Genomic DNA, 22488 nt, shown 5'->3' with positions numbered 1-22488 from the left:
ATCTTGTGGATCGGCTATTTCTGGTGCGTGACACCAGGCAGGCGCGCACCTATTTCGGCATCGGTAGAGAAGATTGCAATAGTGTTTGGGTTAACGGTCACCAACACCGAGGGTATTCAAGTGTGCACAGAAAACATGTCGAAAAGAAAAGAAAAAGAAAAAAACACAGGCTCGGCCATGATTGAGGCACAAGCCGTCCCCTGGGATGGCTGGCCATTCCATTGACGCTGAGTGATGCTAATGAGATAGCTTACTCAGGACCAGTGCCTGACCACTGGATAACGCTGTCACATGGGATCGCTTCTCACTGCAGGCCATTCGGCTCAACAACACCACCAGCTATACTGGGAGAGTAACTACCCGATAATAAATGCCTCTGGTGGTGCAGTTAAACGCAGTTCTGTTGTTCTTCTCCCGCCCCCGATGAGCACAAACATTAATTTCTGTGCAGAGAATCCTATTTTCTTAAATATATTTTTTATCCCACAATTTTGTAACCCATTTTTCGCCCCTGTGTCAATTATCTAATGTGATCGTGGGCTCTACACACCATCCGCCAACCTAGTCCCCATTATATGGGGGTCATGGGGAGAGCAACGGACTTGAACTCATGCTTCCTTCATGCCTGAGTGTCCAAGTTGCTCCTTTACACCTGACAGGGGGGAGTTTCCCTGGTTGGACGTAGCGCGTGGAAGGAACACATTATTCCAACCAGTTCCTTTCTCCTCCATGAGGCAGTTTAGAGACCAGGATTACTGCATGTTTTTTGTGAGTGTATCTACCCTCGGGGACACGGGGAGAACATGCAAACTCCACACAGAAAGGCCCTTTCGCCAACCCCGCCTTGGGTATGCGCACCGATGACGCAGAGGAGGAGACACACTGCCAGCGCCCACAGCGTCCCGAGCGGGAACCCAGGACCTTCTAGCTGTGAGGCGACAGCACTACCAACTGTGCCACCGAGGCCCCCAGAGAATCATATTTTCACTCTAAAAGTGACTGATTGATGCAGAGCGCTGTGTGCGAGTGCCTGCATGCATGCATGTCTGAGTGCACGTAGAGACGTTCAGTCATTTCCATGATTAGACTCAAAACAATGGCCTCATTATCAGCAAAGGAAGCAGTGCTGTGCTTGTACTGAGCCCTTCAAAGGAGGAATGTTGTCCTCACTAACAACACCACCGTGGCACTTGGGAGGTCATCTACTGTATTTTATATGGTGCATTCTCTTTCCCCCCCTTTCATTCCCCATTCCATTCTCTTCTTCGTCAACTCTGTTTTTCCATCCAAACCATTCCATCAAAAAGCTGGATTCCCGTCCTGACAAGAGCCTACAGGAATCCCTTTGGAAACATTTCCCAGGACCTACAGTAGAAAAGTGACAAGCAGCCAGCCTTGCAGTCAACAAGAACTCAGACGAGAATAGTCTGCAGGGCATGAAAGTCATATTCAGTCCCTTGTTGTTATATTCAGTCCTTTTATGTCATATTCAGTCCCTTGTTGTCTAAATGAAATGTCATTTGTTTGGCTTCGAAGTAAGCCATATACAACATTGATTCCAATAATAAACTCTCTCTCTCTCTCTCTAGAGGTGCTGGCTACCTCCTCGCCACAGCAGCAGGGATGTGGAGTGTCTGGATTAATAACCGCAGAGTGAACGTTCAATGACACGCATGGCTGAAGACTCTGCCTCTCCGTGTCATCGAAGCCCCATGCAGGATTGGCTCCGAAGACACCAGATAAGACATGGCCCATTTACAGTGTAAAACCAATTACAGTAGATATTAGTGTATGAACTTGTATGACACAGGCCCAATACAATTAACAAATACCTTTTCTTTGACTGGAAATGGATATGCTATCGAATAATGTAAGAATTATTCTGTAGTCTCCCTATGCCCATAGCCTTAAAAGAAAATACAGTACAGTACAGTACAATACAGTACAGTACAGTACAGTACAGTACAGTACAGTACAGTACAGTACAGTACAGTACAGTACAGTACAGTACAGTACAGTACAGTACAGTACAGTACAGTACAGTACAGTACAGTACAGTACAGTACAGGGGGACTGTCGTGTCAGTCTTATGAGTTGTTCCATTAATGTCAAGTCTGCAGTGTTGTCACACAGAAGTGTTCAGCTTAAAGCTTAAGGGGAGACATTTCACAAATTAAAACCGAGCTGAAAGTAAATAAGTAGCCTTGAGAACCAAAACGGTTCCCGAATCCCGAGCCATGTGGCCCATACAGTAGGTCAGAAGCCCATCTCTTGTACACCCCCTGGACATGACGCTATAGTGTGTCACAGTCCAACTCTTAATGCTGAGTGCCACCAAGCAGGGAGGCATTGGGTACCATTTTTGAGCAGTGCTGGCCATGCCAAGGAGCAGCTTTGTGTGTGTGTGTGTGTGTGTGTGTGTGTGTGTGTGTGTGTGTGTGTGTGTGTGTGTGTGTGTGTGTGTGTGTGTGTGTGTGTGTGTGTGTGTGTGTGTGTGTGTGTGTGTGTGTGTGTGTGTGTGTGTGTCAGCACAAAATGTCTGTTTGTACCATGACCTGCAGTGGCCAGCATACTGATTGCGGTCACAGGAGGGGTCAAGTGCTTACAGGATGTCAACAAATGCTTACTCCAAGGCACCACCCACACACACACACACACACACACTTAACATGTGTTAAACGGTACATGGAGCATATGAAGGTTGAATGCCTCTTGTTAAATGCTTCTAGAAAGTGCTTCTGTTCGTACACCTGCACTGAGTGCACTCTGCTTTTACAAGTGCATCTTCTCACCTCACCTACCACAAAATCACAGACACCGACCCCTCAGTCACCTCCATTTGAATCTCCCATTAACCCCTCATAACTGTCCTCCACATCAACAAGCATCAATAACCTGAGGGGGGCATTTCTGGGCGGTGAAGGTGACTTGCATGATGAGTTAACTACATGACATAATGGGCTGTATTTTGTGTGTCTTAAGTACCAGGTCTTATTCCCTAACTTGAGTAAACTAAAGATCTGGAGGCGTGATCAATGCCATTTGGCTATTCTGAGTGGCCAAAGAGCATTGATCACGCCTCCAGGTCTTTAGTTTACTCAAGTTAGGGAATAAGACCTGGTACTTAAGACACGCAAAATACAGCCCAATGTGTCTGACCAGTATTCAACTTACTAGACCACACACACACACACACACACACACACACACACACACATACAAAGTATAAGAATAAAAGTATAGTTGCACCGCTCACAGGTCAGATTTTTTTCAATAATAATAAACGATAAAAATAATCAATGTTACTGACCTCATTGAAGTGGGCTTCTTCCCCACAATTCTCCAATACACGACTGTAGAAGGGCAACCCTAAAAAGACAGAATGATGTTCAATGTTAAACATTCATACAATAAAAATGCGTGACACAGTTATTGCAGGTCAATTTGTGAATTTATTTTGCCCTGCTTGGAGTACTAGATGGGTGAGATTTAACACATGACAAGTTTGCATTCTCAGATATGTCATCAGTCATAGTGAAGTGAATAAACCTACAGTAAGCCTAACTACCACAGGTGTGTACTGCAAGGACCCAAGGGGGTGATTGGGCTGAGTGGGAAGACGGTCGGATCAGTCCAGAAATCTATCAAAACTCTACAAATCTCTTATCTGTCTGTCTGTCTGTCTGTCTGTCTGTCTGTCTGTCTGCCTCCATCTCCTTTTTACTCATACAGTATTATGGAGATCCCTGATTTCATCAATATGATGTCATAGAATGGCCTCAAGTACTAATGGGTACTGAACTAAGTACTCTGACAACCAGTGGTGGAAAAAGTTCTCAAAGTAAAAGTACCAATACGGCACTGTAGAAATACTTTGTTACAAGTAAGTACAAAAGTATTGGCATCAAAATGTACTTAACGTATCAAAAGTAGAAATTACTCATTATGCAGAATGGCCTATTTCACAAGTTTTCAAATGAATAAAATGTATAAAAAATCCTTTGAAAATAGAAGATATACAAGCAATGTTAAAAGATTATACTGAAGTACAATACTTGAGTAAACATACTTCGTTACTTGACACCACTGCTGACAACGGCTACAGGTATTACATAAACGGAGGGGCATGTGTTCCCAAAAGGCATCGTTCCCACAAGAACTGAAATTGTGTAAATATCATGACATTCATTGATTGATTATGTGTGGGATAACTCCCACCTACAGTAGCTCTTTCAGGTGTTTAACTTGAAAGATTTCCGGTAGCTCTTTCAAGTGTTTAACTAGAAAGAGCTTCAGGCTATTGAAAATTATAAGAATTTTCTTCAGTCACATGTGAGTTACTGTGAGTGTGTCCATGCATGCGTGTGTGCGTGCGTGCGTGCGTTCAATCCGTTCATGCCAGATGAAAGAAAGAATTATGATTTAACAACAAAAGCAAACAAAGGAGAGGGCCTTAATGGAGCCACACGAGACAAGAAAAATAAATGAGTAAAAGATGAGGCCCTGAAAACGATGGAGCAGAGAGACAGCAAGAGAGGAAACAGAGTGAGGAGTCGGACATCAACACTTTGCAAAACAATGACAATGCAAAGCTTTTCCCCCAGGCTGTTAATGAATATGCATGAAATAAAAGCATTTAATAAATAACTGTGAAGGGAATAACAAAATTAATTAACAATATAGGGTGGAAATGGAATTCTCAAGGTACAGAAAAGACAGCCAGGCCCAGGCCGTAGCGTAACGGTCTGGGCACCGGACTGGTAATCCAGTCGCAGTGTGCCGCGGGTTCGACTCTCGGACCCGACACGGCCTTTACTGCATGTCATCCCCCCATCTCTCTCCCGTTTCCTGTCAGCCTACTGTCTGTCCCTTCAAAAATCAATAAAAGGCGTAAGCCGCAAAAAAAATATCTTAAAAAAAAAAAAAAAAAAAAAAAAAGACAGCCTGTGTTGCAGGGCCTCCATATACAGTGGATGTGGCAGTCTCTCTGTCGCTGTCTATGTGGGGGGTGAGTGCACAATTGCACATGTGTCTATCATGGTTTGTCTTTGTCTGTGTGCAGTGCATGTGTATGGCATAGGTGCCTCGTGCCTGCAGTCTCTCTGATAAATTGTAAAAAGTCATGTCGAATTGCGCACACCGTCTCTTGCTAGTAGTAGATCCCATATGCCAGGGGGACCGCTTGATTAGCCATTTCCACTCTATACTATTACAGTGGGTTAGGATGTATTCACAAAAATCAAATAACAATATTGTTTCTGATGTTACTTACTTACTTACTTAGGCCTTTAAATTCCCTGAGGAATGTTGCTGATGTGGTTCATATTTACTTCCTTAGCCTTAGTGTGCAAAAAGGTTTGATGGCAATAAATATACATTTTGGGTCCATTTGAGAACCGTTTTATAGCACCTCTTCAATAATATATATTACTTAAGTGCTCACTCCTCTTCCCCTACTCTCCACTTATGTAATACTGTACAGAGGGCTCAATAGTGACATTTGGAATAAGTAAAACAAGGACTTGGGTTCTCACGATAATTGACGATAGATTAACTATTGTGATTAACCAATAATATTTAGTTCTTGGCATCAATAATACTTTTACTATACATGTATTATGCATAATCGATATAAATACTGGTACCAATAATCAAATGCATAATGTGTAGAACGTCTATTTCCACTATTTTTCGATATGATGATTATGCTAAAATAATCACGATTATGTCAAGTAATTGCAATCAGGTGATTATGTAAGAATTGTGTCAGGCCTAACAGGAACACCATTCACATTTGAGTGTAACAAATTAAACATTGCCATGTTTCCAAGGCGACATAAGTGCATAAGTGTGATCTCTTTATAAAGATTAGTTTTTTGGCTTTTTGTGCCTTTATTGATAGTTACAGTGAAGACAGACCGGAAACGGGGAGAGACATGCAGCAAAGGTCGTCATGAAAGGGGATTCGAACGCGCGACACGCTGTAAGGCCAGAGCGGCCTATATGTGGCATGCGCCTGGACCACTAGGCCAGCGGGCACCCCATAAGTGTGATCTCTAACAGGGTACAGTAGGTTTCTGAAAGGGGATCATACAAATGATAGGTAAGTAATTGTACAGCTCCACTTTCTGGCAGCAATAGAAAGAGAGAGAAATTGAAAGGTTATAATCGAATGAACAAGACGAATCTTTAAAGGGATAAAGGGAAATGGAGCAGCAGGTATGCAGTATGCTGGACTTTCATGGAGGCTGTGGTAGACATGAAAAGAAGGGATTGAATAACACCACTTTAGAATACAAAAAAAACAAAAGAGATTGTCAATGTCATACGGATTTAGGTATCTGGAATTGGGAGCAGTCGAGGTTAAAGAGCGAATAGTGCAAACAGTGGAGAAGCACAATCCTTGAAGTGCCAGTCTTCATTTGTGTGTGTGTGTGTGTGTGTGTGTGTGTGTGTGTGTGTGTGTGTGTGTGTGTGTGTGTGTGTGTGTGTGTGTGTGTGTGTGTGTGTGTGTGTGTGTGTGTGTGTGTGTGTGTGTGTGTGTGCGCGCGTGAGCGCGTGCGTGCGTGCGTGTGTGCTCGCTCGCGCGCACAAGCTCGCTCGCTTGTGTAGGTGCGAGTGTAAAGGGCAGGGTGACCTGAACAGAGTTCCATCTTGATTGTGCCATTCTGGGTTGTCACTCAGCTTTTGGACTGGCCCATTTAAAAAGGTATGGTTTCCAGGAGATGCAGTGCTTCCCAAATAGAACTCAAACCAGCGGGTGACAAGTAAATGGTTTAAACTCACTTAAAGTGCCAAAGAAAACAACTACCGGTAAATGTCTGATGAATGTGCAGTGGGCTGATGGGTGGTAAATGGTTGGAGTGTGAGAGAGACATGGAAGTGGAGTGGAGGAATGAGGTGGAACCCTTGATTACCTCCGCCAGTCCAAATACTGTAATTGCCATAAACAAACATTAAAGTTCATAGTCTTAGCTGGCGATAGGGAATTTATAATTAGGCTCTAAACAAACATTAAAAGGCCATAGACTTGGCTGGCCTACGACGTAATTTTGGAAAGCCATGCATTGGAGGGGCTAGCGTCCCTCAATTATATCATATATCACATTATAATGGTAAATGGTGCATTTATATAGCGCCTTTATCCAAGGCGCTTTACATAGATTGTGCATTACATTCACCCACATTCACCCATTCATACACCGATTGCGGCAGAAGCCATGCAAGGTACCAACCAGCACATCGGGAGCAATTTGGGGTTCAGTGTCTTGCCCAAGGACACTTCGACATGTAGACAGGAGGTGCCGGGATTCGAACCGCCGACCCATGGATCATTGGACGACCTGCTCTACCTCCTGAGCCACAGTCGCCAAATGAACGCAACATCGAATCAAGCCCATATTGTAATTGCATGTTGAGGAGCCTCTAGGGCAGGGGTTCTCAACCTGTGGGTCACGACGACCCCCCGGGGGGTCGCCAAGTTATTTTGGGGGGTCCCAAAAGAAAAATAACTGAATGGCTGGAAAATGGAAATTAAGAGTTTACATAGTACACATAGTGCATGCATAAACTTTCCTTAATGACTATATCTGGTTTCAGTATGTATTTTCACTATTATTAAGGTTATTGTAATGGTCAATTTGTATTGGGGTGGGGAGGGTGGGGAGGGGGGGGGTCGCGAGACACAGCCAAAGCATTTCCGGGGGTCCCCAGGCAAAAACGTTGAGAACCCCTGCTCTAGGGTGCTTTCACTTCTGACCATAGGGGGCACCACAAACATGAACGGGTGTACCTATGTGTCACGGTCCGTGACATGCGTTATGTTTTTCTAGTGTTCCTTGTTCCTACTTTGTGTGTTTTAGTGTGTACTCTTATTTTGTAGTCTTGTTCCTGTGTTTCCTGTCTGCCTTGTTTGATGTCACCTGCCTTGTCTCACCTCCCTGTATTAGTGTAACCCTAGTCACCTGTGTTCTGTTTGGCTGTTAGCCTATCCTAGTGTTAATTGTCAGTTGTGTTCACCTGTGTCCTGTTTTCCCCTGCCTTTATATACTCCCCATGTCTTTCAGTTCCTTTGTCAGATTGTTATTGTTATAAGTCTCGGTGTGTTCTGTTCCTTCGTGGTTGAATAAATCTGTTATATTTGAGATCCTCTGCCTCTGCCTTGCTGTCTGATCTTGGGTCCTGCCCTCCTTGCCCTGCACACGTGACACTATGTTGTAGATTAGAAAGAATGCCCCTTTCTAGTTTTCAAATGAAGTGCTGGCATATAGATACATATAGTGATACAATCATATTCTGCTTCAGGCTACTGTGCAGAAACCAAGCCTTATACTGGCATCAAGCTGTCAAGAGCTGGGAGTGCCTTGTTCTTTGATTAGCAGAAGAGCTACAGTACAGATAACGGGCTAAAGGCTGGGAGGCTTAACCCATTTAGGCCCGACGTGAGCTTGTAGATCTGCTATTTTTCAATAGCTAAAGTATAACAGAATGCTTGAAACACCAAAAGGGGTTCACGCCCAAAATGGGTTAAGACTCTGCCGTATCTACAAAAAAGGGTAATAAAATGAGCAAGTTCAGTATAGCCGTCAAAGTTTTGCCATAAAATTAATTGAGTTTAAAACTTTAGCAAGTTTGAGACATGAGTTTCGCTTCCTCTGACGTCTGCTCTTTAAATATAATCTTTTTTTTTTGTCAAAAGTGGTGTAGTGGCTTTTGTTTAAAGTAACTATACAAGTATGAAATTTCCCCCAGGCTACATATTGGGGAAGAATATTGTGTTCTTTATCGCATTCCTGGCTATAAGGGATGTAACAAAAGGTCACTGAAGATCAAAATGGTCTAAATTGACAGTTGTATTTACCTTATAAAAACTAGATTACGTTTTCCTTTCCTGTATTTTGATGCAACAATGGGCCTGGAAGACAAATTGGGTGGAGGGAGGCAGTGTAATATAATAACATTTTCAGGGGTCATGGCGGTTGTGGGGCAGGGAGCTTCCTGATAAAGCCTTTCCTCTCCGGACAGGAAGCTCTTGGGAGACTGTACAGACAGTTTGTACCGGGCAAAAGGCAAGATGGATATCAGCTACACATAACAATGTTGGAAGGCTGACACAAGTTACCAGGTGAAACAAAATGTATCCGTTCATTAAAAGAGAATGTTTAATATATGGATCAAAAGCTTGCAGACATTGCGCTACTTTGGTTGTGAAAAACAAAAAGTAACTGTAGCGCAAATTATACAATGTCATATGACAGTGTCGCATGGCAAACAGACTTTTTCCAAACTGACAATCGTGTATTCTGAGAACAACATCATCGTACGATAAAGTATAAATTAGGCTTCAGAAGCATTATACTGTAAAGACACCACAAGGACACGAGGACATCATCTAATGCCTGACAATATAGATGACAAGGTTCCTATAATATCAAGACCCTGGTGTATTGACTGTTGTGCGGATCACAATATTATTATTATTGATCCATTCTAGAGAGAGGGAGAGGGGGGTAGTGAGAGATACAGACATAAAAGAGAGAGAGAGAAGCAGCAGCATCAACAGAGATGCAAAAACATTTACAGTAGGCCTGCACTAGACAGCTGGTAGAAAGTACAGTATACTGTAGACTGACCACTCTCCACCCGACACCTCCTCCACCCCAAGAACAAGACCCAAATCCTCCTGACCTAAGCCCACCTCTCTATGCCTCTGATAATGATTATTCTGAACATTCATTTATTTCACATTCAAGGAGCCATCTAAGAATTGCAAGAGCGTTTATTTTACTTCCAATATCAGATAGGCCATTGGTTCCCAAAGTGGGGTCTGGGGACCCCTAGCGGTCCTTGAGGGAGTTCCAGGGGGTCCCCAGCTAAATGATAGTTTGGAACCTATTATTGGTCTGTAACCTTGAGTGTACAAATGGAACCAAATGGACCCCTTAGGGTTCTATTTGTACAATATAAATTGGGGGTCTCAGAGATAGAAATGCCATTAAATGGGAGTCCGTACTGTTACATAATCAAACTGGGGGGGGGGGGGGTCCTTGAAATGAAAATAGTTGAAAATCACTGCTAGAGCTGTAAAAATCTTCTCTTATGGGGGTCCCTGGCATATCTTTTCTAACGGGGGTCCACGGGCTAATGAGTGTCATTTTAGGGGTCCTTGACATGAAAAGGTTTGGGAACCACTGAGATAGGCTAGCTATGGCCTGATTAGCCCTGGTCCAGTGCTTACAGCGAGTCTCTCTCTGAGACTCGCTGTAAGCACTGGACCAGGGCTATGGCCTGATAGACAATTATTAAGTAATTCCTCTGACCTATTGGTCTGAGCTCTCCAGCCAGGTCAGTGATAATGACAGCTGTGGAGTGGCCAATGCCCCGAAGGCAAGAGATGACTCCCTTAATCCCACAGGTCGATACAAACACTCAATGCTTCAATTCATGCTATATAGCCCAGGGCTCTGTGACGCCTTTTTGACAGAAAGTGTCATGTTTTCATTTCTTGACAGTCAGTTTGCCATATCATCAAGTTTAATTTGACACAACGTCAAATTAAAATATATTAGGCCTAAATATTTTACCATTGAACTATTTCCAACAGGTTCTGATTGTTCATTTTATTTCATTCTTTTTTTTAAATATTTTCTTTTACATCAGGACATTAAAATGATAATTAGCCTAGACTCATGCAGAGCATTAAACCACTTATATCTCCCATCCTTCCCTAGTCCGAATTGAATTTGTTCAGAATTAGATTTTATTTGTATGGAGATGTGAGAGGACTTAATGTAGGCCTACCCGGTATTTTTTTATTTCATACCAAAAATCCTCTCTCACACTTAAAGGACCACTTCACCACTTTTCAACCTATCTTCATAAAAATAAAAATAAAATCCTACTCTGTCTCATAGGGGGCTATTTTATCATGAACATTAGTGATCATCACTGATGACCAACAATTATATGAAGATATATTGAAAAGTGGTGAAGTGGTCCTTTAAGCCAGTGTGACAGCGATCACCAGGCTGTGCCAATGCTGTAATCAGTATATCAGACTATAAGGTTCAAAAGGTTGCCTCCCCCGACAGGCGGCTAACCCCTGCCTGATCTCTACTAAATTAATGATTTAGGCTAATTGGTGAAAAACTAAAACGCAACACATTTTCGGACGATATTGGTCCACTCTCCTTCTTTGCGTAAAAGGCGCACGGGACAGGATGATAATGGCTGCGTTGCAACGTCCTACACACATTTCTGCAGGGATCGCGCATGCAGGTTTCGCCAACTTTTTTTGCGCCATGCACACTTGACGGTGAACCACATGTCGAGTGGACGTCACGTCTTCACTTCTTTAGAACTGTTCATCATCAAATCGCATTCTGCAAATTATGCATCGAGATATTTCTGATATTAGCTATAAAAAGCGTTTCAGACGTGTATATGATCCTCCTACCTCGGAATGAAACTTTGGCGATTCTGTCCCCTCTTCCGCGAAGGTAGGCGACAGTCTTTAGATGAACCAACAGAGCCATCATAGAGTCCACTGGAAAGATTCAATATTTCTTTCCGCACAATAAAACTTAATCAGATTAAATGTAGCCTAATCTAACTAGTCTTTGTTTAATGGTCTTTTTCGGCAAGCCCATTGATGCGTCTTAATTCGTTCAAACATAAACGTCCTCCATTCTGCAGACAGTATCTATAGGCTCATTTAGGCTACTTTTTCTTCCTGGCAGAGATGTTGAGTTATATTGATTGTGTCCTGTAGTGTTCTTTTATCCCTCTTTGTTCTTCTTAGCTGCTTCCATCGCTCATATCAGAGCCTTACTACTACTAGAGCTTGTGTGGCAAACAGCAGGGATTTATTCTGCTGTGATGGAGGAAGGGCTGGGGGGGGGGGGGGGGGGGGGGGGGGGGGGGGGGGGTTGGATGCGCTCTACAGCTCTGGGGAGGGGGCATGATTTAACAGTCAGTGTGGGGCAGTGAATGTAAGAATCGCACAAAAGATCAACACTCTCACAAATAGGCATAATAGGCTACACACAGTTACTCAGTAACTGTTACTGTACATACTAAGATGGGCACCACTTTTCAACCTATTATATCTTCATATAATTGGTCCTCACTAATGTTCATGATAAAATAGCACTTTTTTCTTCTCTGTGTCTCATAGGAGGGCTGTGGGCAGTTCAGAAACCCGCTCAGAAATTAACATCATCGTTTAGGCCAGGGAGATGTTTTTTTTAAACAAGATTTAGAATACAATATTTAGATTTGTATTATCGCGAGAACGATGGCTTCCATTATAGCATGGCAACGTTTCAGAAATAGAAAGCCTGCAGTTTATATTAGCTGACATAATGACAGTTATATTTGACGGAACAAATGATCCATCTCTTTGCTATTGTGCTTGGCTATTGTAATACTCTGTTTTTGTGTTGTTTTGTGTTTTTTCTCTTTCTTTTTTTTTCTGTGTTTTGTATTGATTGTACAGTTGGGACCCTCTCGAAAACGAATGGGGTATTCCTAATTACAGAATTTCAAATAGGTTTCTGAACAGCCCTCCTATATGAGACCGAGTAGAAAATAATTGTGTTATTTTATCATGAACATTTAGTGAGGACCAATTATATGAAGATTGGTTGAAAAGTGGTGAAGTCGTCGCACGCACACACACACACACACACACACACACACACACACACACACACACACACACACACACACACACACACACACACACACACACACACACACACACACACACACACACACACACACACACACACACACACACACACACACACACACACACACACACACACACACACACACACACAATAATTAGCCGATTTAACACTGTGCCCACTCTTACTTGGTGCCCATCCTGTTTGTGTGTGTGTGTGTGTGTGTGTGTGTGTGTGTGTGTGTGTGTGTGTGTGTGTGTGTGTGTGTGTGTGTGTGTGTGTGTGTGTGTGTGTGTGTGTGTGTGTGTGTGTGTGTGTGTGTGTGTGATTATTTTCATTCATATATGTCCTATACAAAGTGAAAGGTAAGGCCATATGACAGCCTATATTATTCACTCAACTCTCTAGGCTATAGGATCAATAGGCTCAGCCAAAACGCCCCAAAAGTGTTGTCTTCCAGTTGAGCTGCTCGTATAACGGACACTGTTCGGGACAGTTGCCAGGCAACACTTTGTTGCCCTAGGGTGAGTTACATTGTTGGGTCAGTCTCCAGACTCCAAGCTGTCCGTTGGTTTCTGCTGATCACGGCATGGCTCTCAGAAGACACGACAGCCTCAGGATCATAACGCATAATGCAACCTACACACCACCTGCCCTCATACCTGGGTGAGGCCTGCTCCGTTATGCCCCACTTATGCAATGTTACACGATACAGATAGCAGACCTACAAGCGCACAGGCCATCGCGGGTGTGACTTGCTGTGAGCTTGTAGGTCGGCTATTTCCTTTTTTTTCGGCTAGTTTCCTTCAACTTTTTTTACTACAACATTTGTTTACTATAGTTGTATCTTGACTTTGGCAGTATGACCATGAAATTAGCTAACCTGTGTTCTATAATTTCAGGTACGGCGGCCATGTCCCGCGCATCAAATTCCTGTCTGGAGAAACTTTTGGGAATGCAACCAACAGCTATTTCCAGGAATGCCGCAGGGGAATCGTGTCTGGCAGTAAGAATCTCTCTGGGAACCTGGGAAGGTTCCCCTCCGTTAGCCATGACAACAAAACCCCGCGGGGGCACACACACAACCTGGCCGTCAGCGGCGCGTACTGGGCCGGCCTCAATGTGGACTATGATCGTCAGATGGCGCTCAAAACATTCGGACAGGTTGGTTCTATACACACCGCACAATGGAGAAAGGTTCCCAATATCAACTGGAAGAAGAAATGCAGCAGTGGCGGAAATAAGTAACTAAGTAGCCTACATTTACTCAAGTACTACTTGCAGTGACATTTTGAGGTATAGGCTAATAAAAGTTTCAATTTCTACTATCCAATACTTTATATAGTAGAACCTATACTAAATTTCAAAGGCAGATTACGTACTTTCCAAGTAACCGCTACAATTGTTTGAAAACTTCACTAACAAGTGACTTATTATTATAACAAAACAAACATAACCAAGTAAGCCCTCTTTTAAACGTGGTGTCTTGGATCTGTGTACGTCTCCGACCACTGCAGTGCTATCAGAATGTGTATCAGCCTCCTGGGCTCCTGGGCTGGAGCAAATGCACATGATGTGCATATTCAGCTTATTAGTTAAATAAATGGTTCCAGGACTGATATGGAGGAATATACATTTGATTTGACCTATATCAGGTCAAAGAACATCAACTTCCTTGGAGGAATAACATATTTAGTTAATGCCTCCGAGGCTCATGTAACCACTCTCCAATGCTGACAGGAAAGATTAGTAGGCCGATGAGAAGGCCAGTGAACAGTAGAAGCTATAATCTAACCCTCCAAAGCCGATAATATAACTGCCGTGCGCCAAAGGCATATAGGAAGTAATGATGGATAAGACAGTCCATATCATGTATCTTCTTGAGTATTAGTAAATTGGAGTCCTCCAATGCCCATGTGCTGTACTAGCCCCGAAGGCCGATACAAAATGCTTAGTTAGTTGTTCAAAGGCTGATTAGAAAGCCAGTGTATACATTACTGAACATAGCTCGGGGCATCAGTGTCTCAGGAGGTAGAGCAGCCGTTTTGGGACATTTCTTTTTGCTTAGTTCACCAGTTCCTCTTGCCTTCATGTTGAAGTGTCCTTGAGCCTAACTGATGTGCAGGGTGGTTCCTTGCATGGTTGCCTTTCCTGTCGGTGTGTGAATTAGGGTTGTACAAGATTTCATTTCAGCATCGACATTGCCATGTACAGTACAAGCAACAGTTAGCAGCGAGGTCTTGCATAGACATTCTGCACTCACAGGAGGTGTTATGAGTATTGAACTGCCATATTTCCCTCTCTAAGTAATCACCATACTAATTGCTAGTGATAGATTTCAGACCACACACACACACACACACACACACACACACACACACACACACACACACACACACACACATTATGTAATTCCAGATTTTCAATAGACCTATTGCAATAGGCCTCCAACATTCTGTAGCCCTAGTGTGACTGGATAAATGTAATAGCATTATAAAGCACTTATAAAGGCTCTATAGAAATGCAGACCATTTTAGCTTGCTTGGAGAGAGTTGGTATTCAATGTGAGCATGCCTCAGCGGCCTCAGAGTGCCCACCAAAGCTGTTAGGACGACTACCTCCCAGGCGGGCAAAATGTGTTGGGGGGGGGGGGGGGGGGGGGGGTGTACACAATGTTAGAGGCAAGCAAGGTTATGGTGCAAATACCAAACTGTACTTTCTTTGCAATTAAACTTTTATATACTACGTCTATATAAAACTGAGAGCAGGCCAACAGCAACACAGATTACTGTAGGTCCTACTGGTCGCTGTCCAAGGTGCTGAAATCATGGTTTTACAAGCTTTTAGCTCGTCCAACTACCTTCAACAGGGCAGATTTCCTGCCAGTGTATGGGGAACCTTTCTCCACACGCATTCTAACCAGCATTTCAAAAACATGTACGTACATTGTGAGAGTTTTGCACCATGTTGCTGTTCAGATGCAGTCAGTCACGGTAACAACTTAACAAGTCTGTGTCTTTCTCCCCCCCAGCAGTCACAGAAACACAGGGAGAGATACAAGGACAGAACTGGGACCAAAGAGCTGGTCACTCACTTCATTATCCCAGTGAAAGAAAGAGACTGGTACCCACAGGAACAGCATCCACAGATGTAAGAGAGAGAGAGAGAGAGAGAGAGAGAGAGAGTTTAGTTTAATATTTAAATAGACTATTTAGCATTTACTGTCTGGTGGATAATATTGATAAAGTATATATGGATATATGTATAAATAAAGTGACTTAATCAGTTATTTAGCTGCAAACAGATACAAATTGAAACCCAGTGCAATAAAATTCCACGCCTAATAGTACAATTATTACTTTCATTAACCTTGCTGAGACACTTATACGCTCTGCTGCACATCCATTCCATCATCAAGATGGGCCCCATTGCCCTACTTGATAAGATCCCTCCTCGCTTGCTGACCAGGCAAATTAAAGCATGTCCTGCCACAAATAACCATATAGGCATGTGTATAACAAGACATGACATCTAGTGCTGAATGTACTGAACTAGGTGAACTGGAACGTGAGGAGCAATTCAATCCTGTGTGTGAATGTAGAAGACAATGCTATTGGTTACATTTTTCACACACTTTCAGAGTTGCGACACCGTTTCGGCTGAATCATAATGTATTCACTGAGAAGCTGCTACTGTATGTGGGTAATTCCTTTTTGTTTGTTTTTTGTAAAATATTTGTGGGGATTTTTTTTGCCTTTGACACCTTCCACCACTCACTCTAGGCCAACATGACATAGAGTTATGTTGACAACGTCACATATCTTGGAAGTAACATCTCAAGCACAGGAGACGTGGAGAAAGACGTCAATAACAGAATTGGCAAAGCTGCAGGAGTGTTCCAACGGCTCCGCAACATTTGGTCGTCTAAAACCATCACTACGGCCACCAAGCTACGCCTCTATATGGTCATCCCAACAGCGACCTACGCCTGTGAGACGTGGATGAAGACAGCCAAACAAGTTGGATGTCTTCCACCGACGATGCCTCAGATCTATCCTGAGGATCTCATGGAGTGACCATATCACCAACGATGAGGTGATGCGAAGGGCAGGGGTAGCACCACTGTCTGTCATCGTCGATGAAAGGAGAAGGAGAATGGCTGGGCACGTACTCCGACTGCCAAGAGAGAGACCGGCAAGTGTGGCAATGGACTGGATGCCAGAAGGTAGAAAGAGGAAGAGAGGGAGGCCAAAGAAGACATGGAGACAGACAGCCAAGGAAGACCTAAGCGAGATGGGTGTCAGCTGGCACGGAGCAAGAAGGGTCGCCAGAGACCTGAGTAAATGGAGAGGACTCGTCGCCCAATGTTCCAATAGGAACGGGAGGAACTAAGTCTAAGTAAGAAAGTTTTTTGCCTTTATTGATAGATACAGTAAGTTGACAGGAAATGGGGAGAGGGATGGGGGGGAAGACACACAAAGTTCGGCGGGATCGGGAGTCGGGACTCGAACCCGCGACACACTGTCAGGCCGGATTACCAGCATAGGTGCCTGGACCGCTAGGCCGGCCCAGGCCGAATGCGGGTAATTCTCACAAAACATTGGTTTTGAAATCTTCAAAAGATTTTTATCAAGATATTTATTTTTTAAGCATTATTAACAAGGTCTATATATTTGTAAATTAACATTTTTATATCTCTTATTACTGCTACACCTTTCATAATTTACAACCCGATCTTTTAGATATTTAATTGAAACCTGTTTTCAAAATGATATGGCAATCCTGAAAGAACATAATATATAGATTCTACACATTTAAAAACAAATTTCTATTTTTCCATGTGTTAACACCTGTTGCAGTAATGATATATGCATGTATGTTTCGGGAATGAGGTTGATGATTTTGGTAATGATAATAAGTATACTAAGTCTGAGGTATGGTTAAAACATTATAAAATATGAGTTCTGATTTGTCATTATATTAACATGCTAACAAAAAACTGCTCAAAATCGAGAATGTGCACACCATTTAAAGTAATAGGGCGACAGAAAAGAACACGCCGCCACGTCCATTAAGGTTTTCTGTTATATTGGGATTGGGAAAATAGCAATAGCAGATATGTTGAGCAGCACTCAACATATTTACAACCTCACAATGTGTTGAGGAGCTGCTATGTGTGTGCGTTCATGTGTATACTAGGTGCGTGTGCGCATCTGCGTCATGGGAACTGAGATTGAGATGGCACAGAGTTGATGGAGCGGAGGTTGTAAAAGCAGACAATATTAGACTCAATTACACCATTGCCCACTGAGAGAGCCTGAGGACAGGATAGCTGGCATATATCGATTTTTCGGTAATTACATTTTTACAGCCAAAAGAAAGATATTTATTTTGTAACCACTTCTGAAAGAGACAATACCCTAAAGACTACTACCAGAATAAATGGTTTCTTGGCATTTCTGCTTTATTTCTGATAGTGACATTGAGAGAGAGACAAGAGAAAGATAGGATGACAAGAGCCTCAGGTCAGATTCAAACCCGGGCCAGCTGTGGGCTGGGAAGGATTATAGCCTTATTTACAGTATGTGGTACAGTGTGGGCTCTTATTACCATGTGATCCACCACAGCCAGAGTACTTTTATATCTGACTATATAGTGAGGCTTTCCTAGCCCAACTTTTCCATTAAATCCAACTGATCCCAGAGGCCTCCATTTGGCCTAATGTACAAAATGTCAGTAGCTTCACAAATAGTGCATCAGACACAGAGAGCACAACAAATTAGGGTTTCATTCCCAATTGTTGCGTTTATGAAAAATATCTGCGTGCATTGTATATTGCATATTTTGCATACTTTGCATTACCTTTTAGCAATTACTGCTGTATCGCAATTGTTTATTTCTTTATTTCTTTGTATGTATGTCTCATACAGTGATAAAGACCTTGGGCTGTATTTTGCGTGTCTTAAGTACCAGGTCTTATTACTTAACTTAAGACCTGGAGGCGTGATCAATGCCATTTGGCTATTCTGAGTGGCCAAAGAGCATTGACCACTGTGTCCTTGTATGTGTAAACATATCTGCCAATAAATATCGTTTATTGAATCTGTCTCCTACATCCCTTTATTAACTTCACATGGATTTAATAGAAATCAATACAGGACCATAGTGGTCATTTGGTTGTATGCAGTGCATTTAACCCATTCTGACCGGGCACCCATTTTGGTGTCAGCATCATGTTATGCTTTAGCTATTTAAAAATAGCAGATCTACAAGCTCATATCGCGCCACCGAGTGGCGCGATACGAGCTTGTAGGTCTGCTATTTTTGAAAAATCGAAGACACTTTTAGAATCTGATCTCAGGTCAGAATGGCTTAATAATGAAACTGTCAGGATGTAATAGACATTTTTAGAATCTGATCTCAGGTCAGAATGGGTTAAATGGTAAGAATATAGATGTAGGATAGCCTCTAACCACTCAACTCACCCTACAGCTTCCTGTCCCCTCTGAAAGAGAGACATGGCCACGGGGTCTCTGGCATCCGCCGCTTCCAGACACTGCCCTCTGGCATCACCACCACTTTGGACGACCGCATGATGAGGGACCTGTTCTTTCCACGCACATGAAGGTCCTGGCCTACAGGGGGAGACGTTGGCCTGTCTTCACTCTAAAAGGAGACAAAGAGCAGCAATTTATGTTAGAATTAATCTAAAACAAATATTAACAAATATATCAAATATTAAGCCTGACTTTTTGGAGGGGTTCAGCATTACCCTGACGAGGTTTGTTTCTCTATGAAGACCTCTCTGTACATGATCCTGCTTATTACACAGCTACCTACAAACAAAATCAACAAATTGACACTAAAATATTGATTTTAAAATGATTTTACAATTAGCTTACAAGCTTCCACTGTAAGAAAATAAAAATGATGCTTTGATTAGAACTGCATCCATGGCAACATGAACACGGTATAGTGGATTATAAGTAGATTTCTAAGTACTGTAGAAATCACACTTTAATCAGCATACTTAGGCTTACTGCATCATTGCTTCACCTATTCAGAATGGTCAGAAAGCAGAAAGAAATAGGAACTGTAAGCATTAATGTCTGAAAAGATCAAAGATTTGTGATGCAGTATGCCTGTTGACTGGCATACTGTGGAATTTAGTTAATGAAATACCCTATTGACATAATCCTATATGGTACCTCACAGAGCATCACTGAAGACATGTGGAAAAGTGTACAGTTCACCTGACATCAACATTGCTGTAGTCATGACATAATGATGTTAGCCATGATAACGGATTACCTTTCTATAACTTGTCATCTCATTCAAGCAGGTAAAAGCCCATTTCACAATGCCTACACAGTCAAATCACTACAAATACAACAAAAAGGACCCAAATGTGGATTTTAATGCGTGGTTTATCTGGGATTGTGATCCCAGGCGCCAATGACAGAATAAATCAGATAAATATATATAGTAGTGAGAAGTGATAGCGTGCTGCTGCCTGCCTGTGAATGTATTATCCACTACTGTTGATAGCATCTGTGTGCAGCAAGTGCAACTATGAATGCTAGTCTCTGGTATATGTGCAATAATAATATATAAATGATATAATCTATGCTGCTATTAAAGCTACTATATTATGTGCATTGCATATCGAATATACTTTCTAGCTATGTCTGCTCATCTTTATACTGTCTTAGTCAATGAATATTTGAAAAATCTACCCTGCTTCCAGTGTAATGTTTAATGTACTGTTATGTACCAACCTACTCAAGAGAAATAGCTCATGTGACATTAACATAATGTGTGTCGTGAACCTGGTAAAAAAAAGTAACAAACATCGAGGTACAATAGCTACTTTTCCATACAATAGTCTATTCTATTCTTGTGTGTGTGTGTGTGTGTGTGTGTGTGTGTGTGTGTGTGTGTGTGTGTGTGTGTGTGTGTGTGTGTGTGTTATGTAGCAGATCATCTTGACAGACGAGGAATGTGAGGCTATTTTGAGACTATATAGGCCTAGCCTACATTAAATAAATGTACCAGCAATGTAGCCTACTGTAACCACTCACTTTTAATATAACTTGACTGTGCACTTGTGACCCAATTAAGTAGGAAATCCTAGTATGTTACGCCATCTTGTGGTTAAAATGTCTTTTAAACGTCTATAGGCTACTTTCTGACTTTTTTCCAGATTGTGACAGGAAGACGTCCATGCACTGACTGTATGACATGGTCATGGATAATAAATACTAAATAGCTAGTCTTTGAGCCGTTCTGAGACGCTCACATGCATCTGCTATGCATAGACAGACGGTTTGCTCATTACAGGTGGGTCATTATTATTGCACTGATACGAAAAACGTTTTCTCTATTCATGTTTAGCTGGAATATTATAGCCTAGGCCTAAACTCAGCTGTGATTAAATTAGAACATTACGTAGCACTACTAGCAGCCGGGCATCACCGAGAGGAATGCAAGACCTTCGCCAAGGGATCAATAAAAATTATTTTAAACTCTTGAGTAAAAGTCAAAAAGCAGATGTTCAGACGTGCTTTGAAGTATATTTACGGCCGGCGCGGGGTTTCCTCTTTCGCCGAAAACAACAAGGCCGCGCCGCACGTCCACTGCCGCCAAATATTCAAAACATCCTGAATGTTGTTACAGGAAATCAGGATATGGATAGTTACACACCTCAAAATAACCTCTTTTTCCGCGAAATTGAGACGTCAGTTAACTTGACACGCACACGTACAGGAAGCACGCGGGTGTTTTTATGGTTTTCATCCTTCAATGCCTAAATTACAGCACCTGCGAATGCGATTCTGTCATGGCGTTCCTTTCGCACCTGTTTCTGAAGCCAGCCTCATTTACCGGTACCTACATGGTTGCATGATGCTGGTGTTGTACTTGTAGGCCTACGAGCAGTAAATATCAGCTCTAGATCTGATATTTATTGAGCATGACATCGGCACACAACTGAAGTTACTGAACTAAAACAACTTAAGCATAATTTATAAACGAGGCTTTAGTTTTAGCGAGGCTTCGCCGTTATATTACACGTAGTTCCTTTCTTACCCAGGAGAGGGAGCCACATATGAGGGGTGCGGTGTGTGTTGTGTTGTGTAGTATGTGTCCCTAAAGTTCCCAGCCCTCTCCTCTCCTCTCCTCTCCTCTCCCAGCCCCTCATCAATCCGTCTGGTCTGGTGCGTCGCACCACAGGAGCAGCGCATTATACACACTATGGCACACGCTGCAACGAGGACGCTCTTGGCTTTATTCGTCACCTTTTGCGCGTCAGGGCGTGGATTGACGGGTAAGACCCTGTTATCTCATTCACAATTATTGAGCAGGTGCATGCCTCGCACTAAAATCTGTTGAATCGTGGCGACTGGCGGCAACACTTTCACTGTTTGGAAGAGAAAGGCATCGGTTTTTTTCACCTCATTTGTTACAACTCGCTTAAAGGGATTTTCTGTGAAAGAAAGAAAGATAGAAAGAAATTCTATTGTATTTTCATTTTTTTTTTAATCAGCAAACGAGGGTTGTGGTAGTTTGTATATACTGTTATGTTCGAATCATGCATACAATTAACTCCACCAAACTCAACTGAATGCATACTCTGTATGTAGACTGTTATACTGAGTGTGTTTATGTTGTTAAGAGCCTGTGCCTGCACGAGATAGAACGCGTCTTTTCAGCCGTTTCCTCGACGCAATCATGGAATATGCCGTTACATCATACAGTAGGCACATCATGAATTAATTCAGATTTCAGAGATTACAATTAA

At 42.5% G+C, this 22488-nt stretch overlaps 3 protein-coding genes across 8 annotated transcripts in view; 2 read left to right on the top strand and 1 right to left on the bottom strand.

Annotated features, from left to right (window-relative positions):
• otofa (otoferlin a) overlaps positions 1–11784 on the bottom strand; it is a 113624-nt gene extending 101840 nt beyond the window's left edge. For both annotated transcript variants that reach the window (XM_083789651.1, XM_083789652.1), the window contains exons 1-2: positions 11456–11784; positions 3311–3369 (exon numbers count right to left, since the gene is read on the bottom strand). In XM_083789651.1, coding sequence (XP_083645777.1) covers positions 3311–3369; positions 11456–11537 — 141 coding nt within the window. In that variant the 5' untranslated portion in view covers positions 11538–11784. The remainder of the gene's footprint in view (positions 1–3310; positions 3370–11455) is intronic.
• A 1494-nt stretch (positions 11785–13278) lies between these two features.
• cimip2c (ciliary microtubule inner protein 2C) lies at positions 13279–19314 on the top strand (the record flags this gene model as incomplete). Its single annotated transcript, XM_083790596.1, has 4 exons — positions 13279–13355; positions 13592–13853; positions 15724–15839; positions 19182–19314. The coding sequence occupies 4 exons, from the start codon at positions 13279–13281 to the stop codon at positions 19312–19314; spliced, it is 588 nt and encodes a 195-aa protein (XP_083646722.1).
• Positions 19315–21888: 2574 nt separating this feature from the next.
• fndc1 (fibronectin type III domain containing 1) overlaps positions 21889–22488 on the top strand; it is a 48031-nt gene continuing 47431 nt past the window's right edge. For all 5 annotated transcript variants that reach the window (XM_083790751.1, XM_083790750.1, XM_083790748.1 and 2 more), the window contains exon 1: positions 21889–22014. In XM_083790751.1, coding sequence (XP_083646877.1) covers positions 21942–22014 — 73 coding nt within the window. In that variant the 5' untranslated portion in view covers positions 21889–21941. The remainder of the gene's footprint in view (positions 22015–22488) is intronic.

This window comes from Protomyctophum parallelum (assembly GCF_964188405.1).
Source record: "Protomyctophum parallelum genome assembly, chromosome: 19".
Classification (NCBI taxonomy): domain Eukaryota; kingdom Metazoa; phylum Chordata; class Actinopteri; order Myctophiformes; family Myctophidae; genus Protomyctophum; species Protomyctophum parallelum.
The sequence above is the reverse complement of the archived record's forward strand: the minus strand, read 5'-3'. Positions and strand labels throughout refer to the sequence as shown.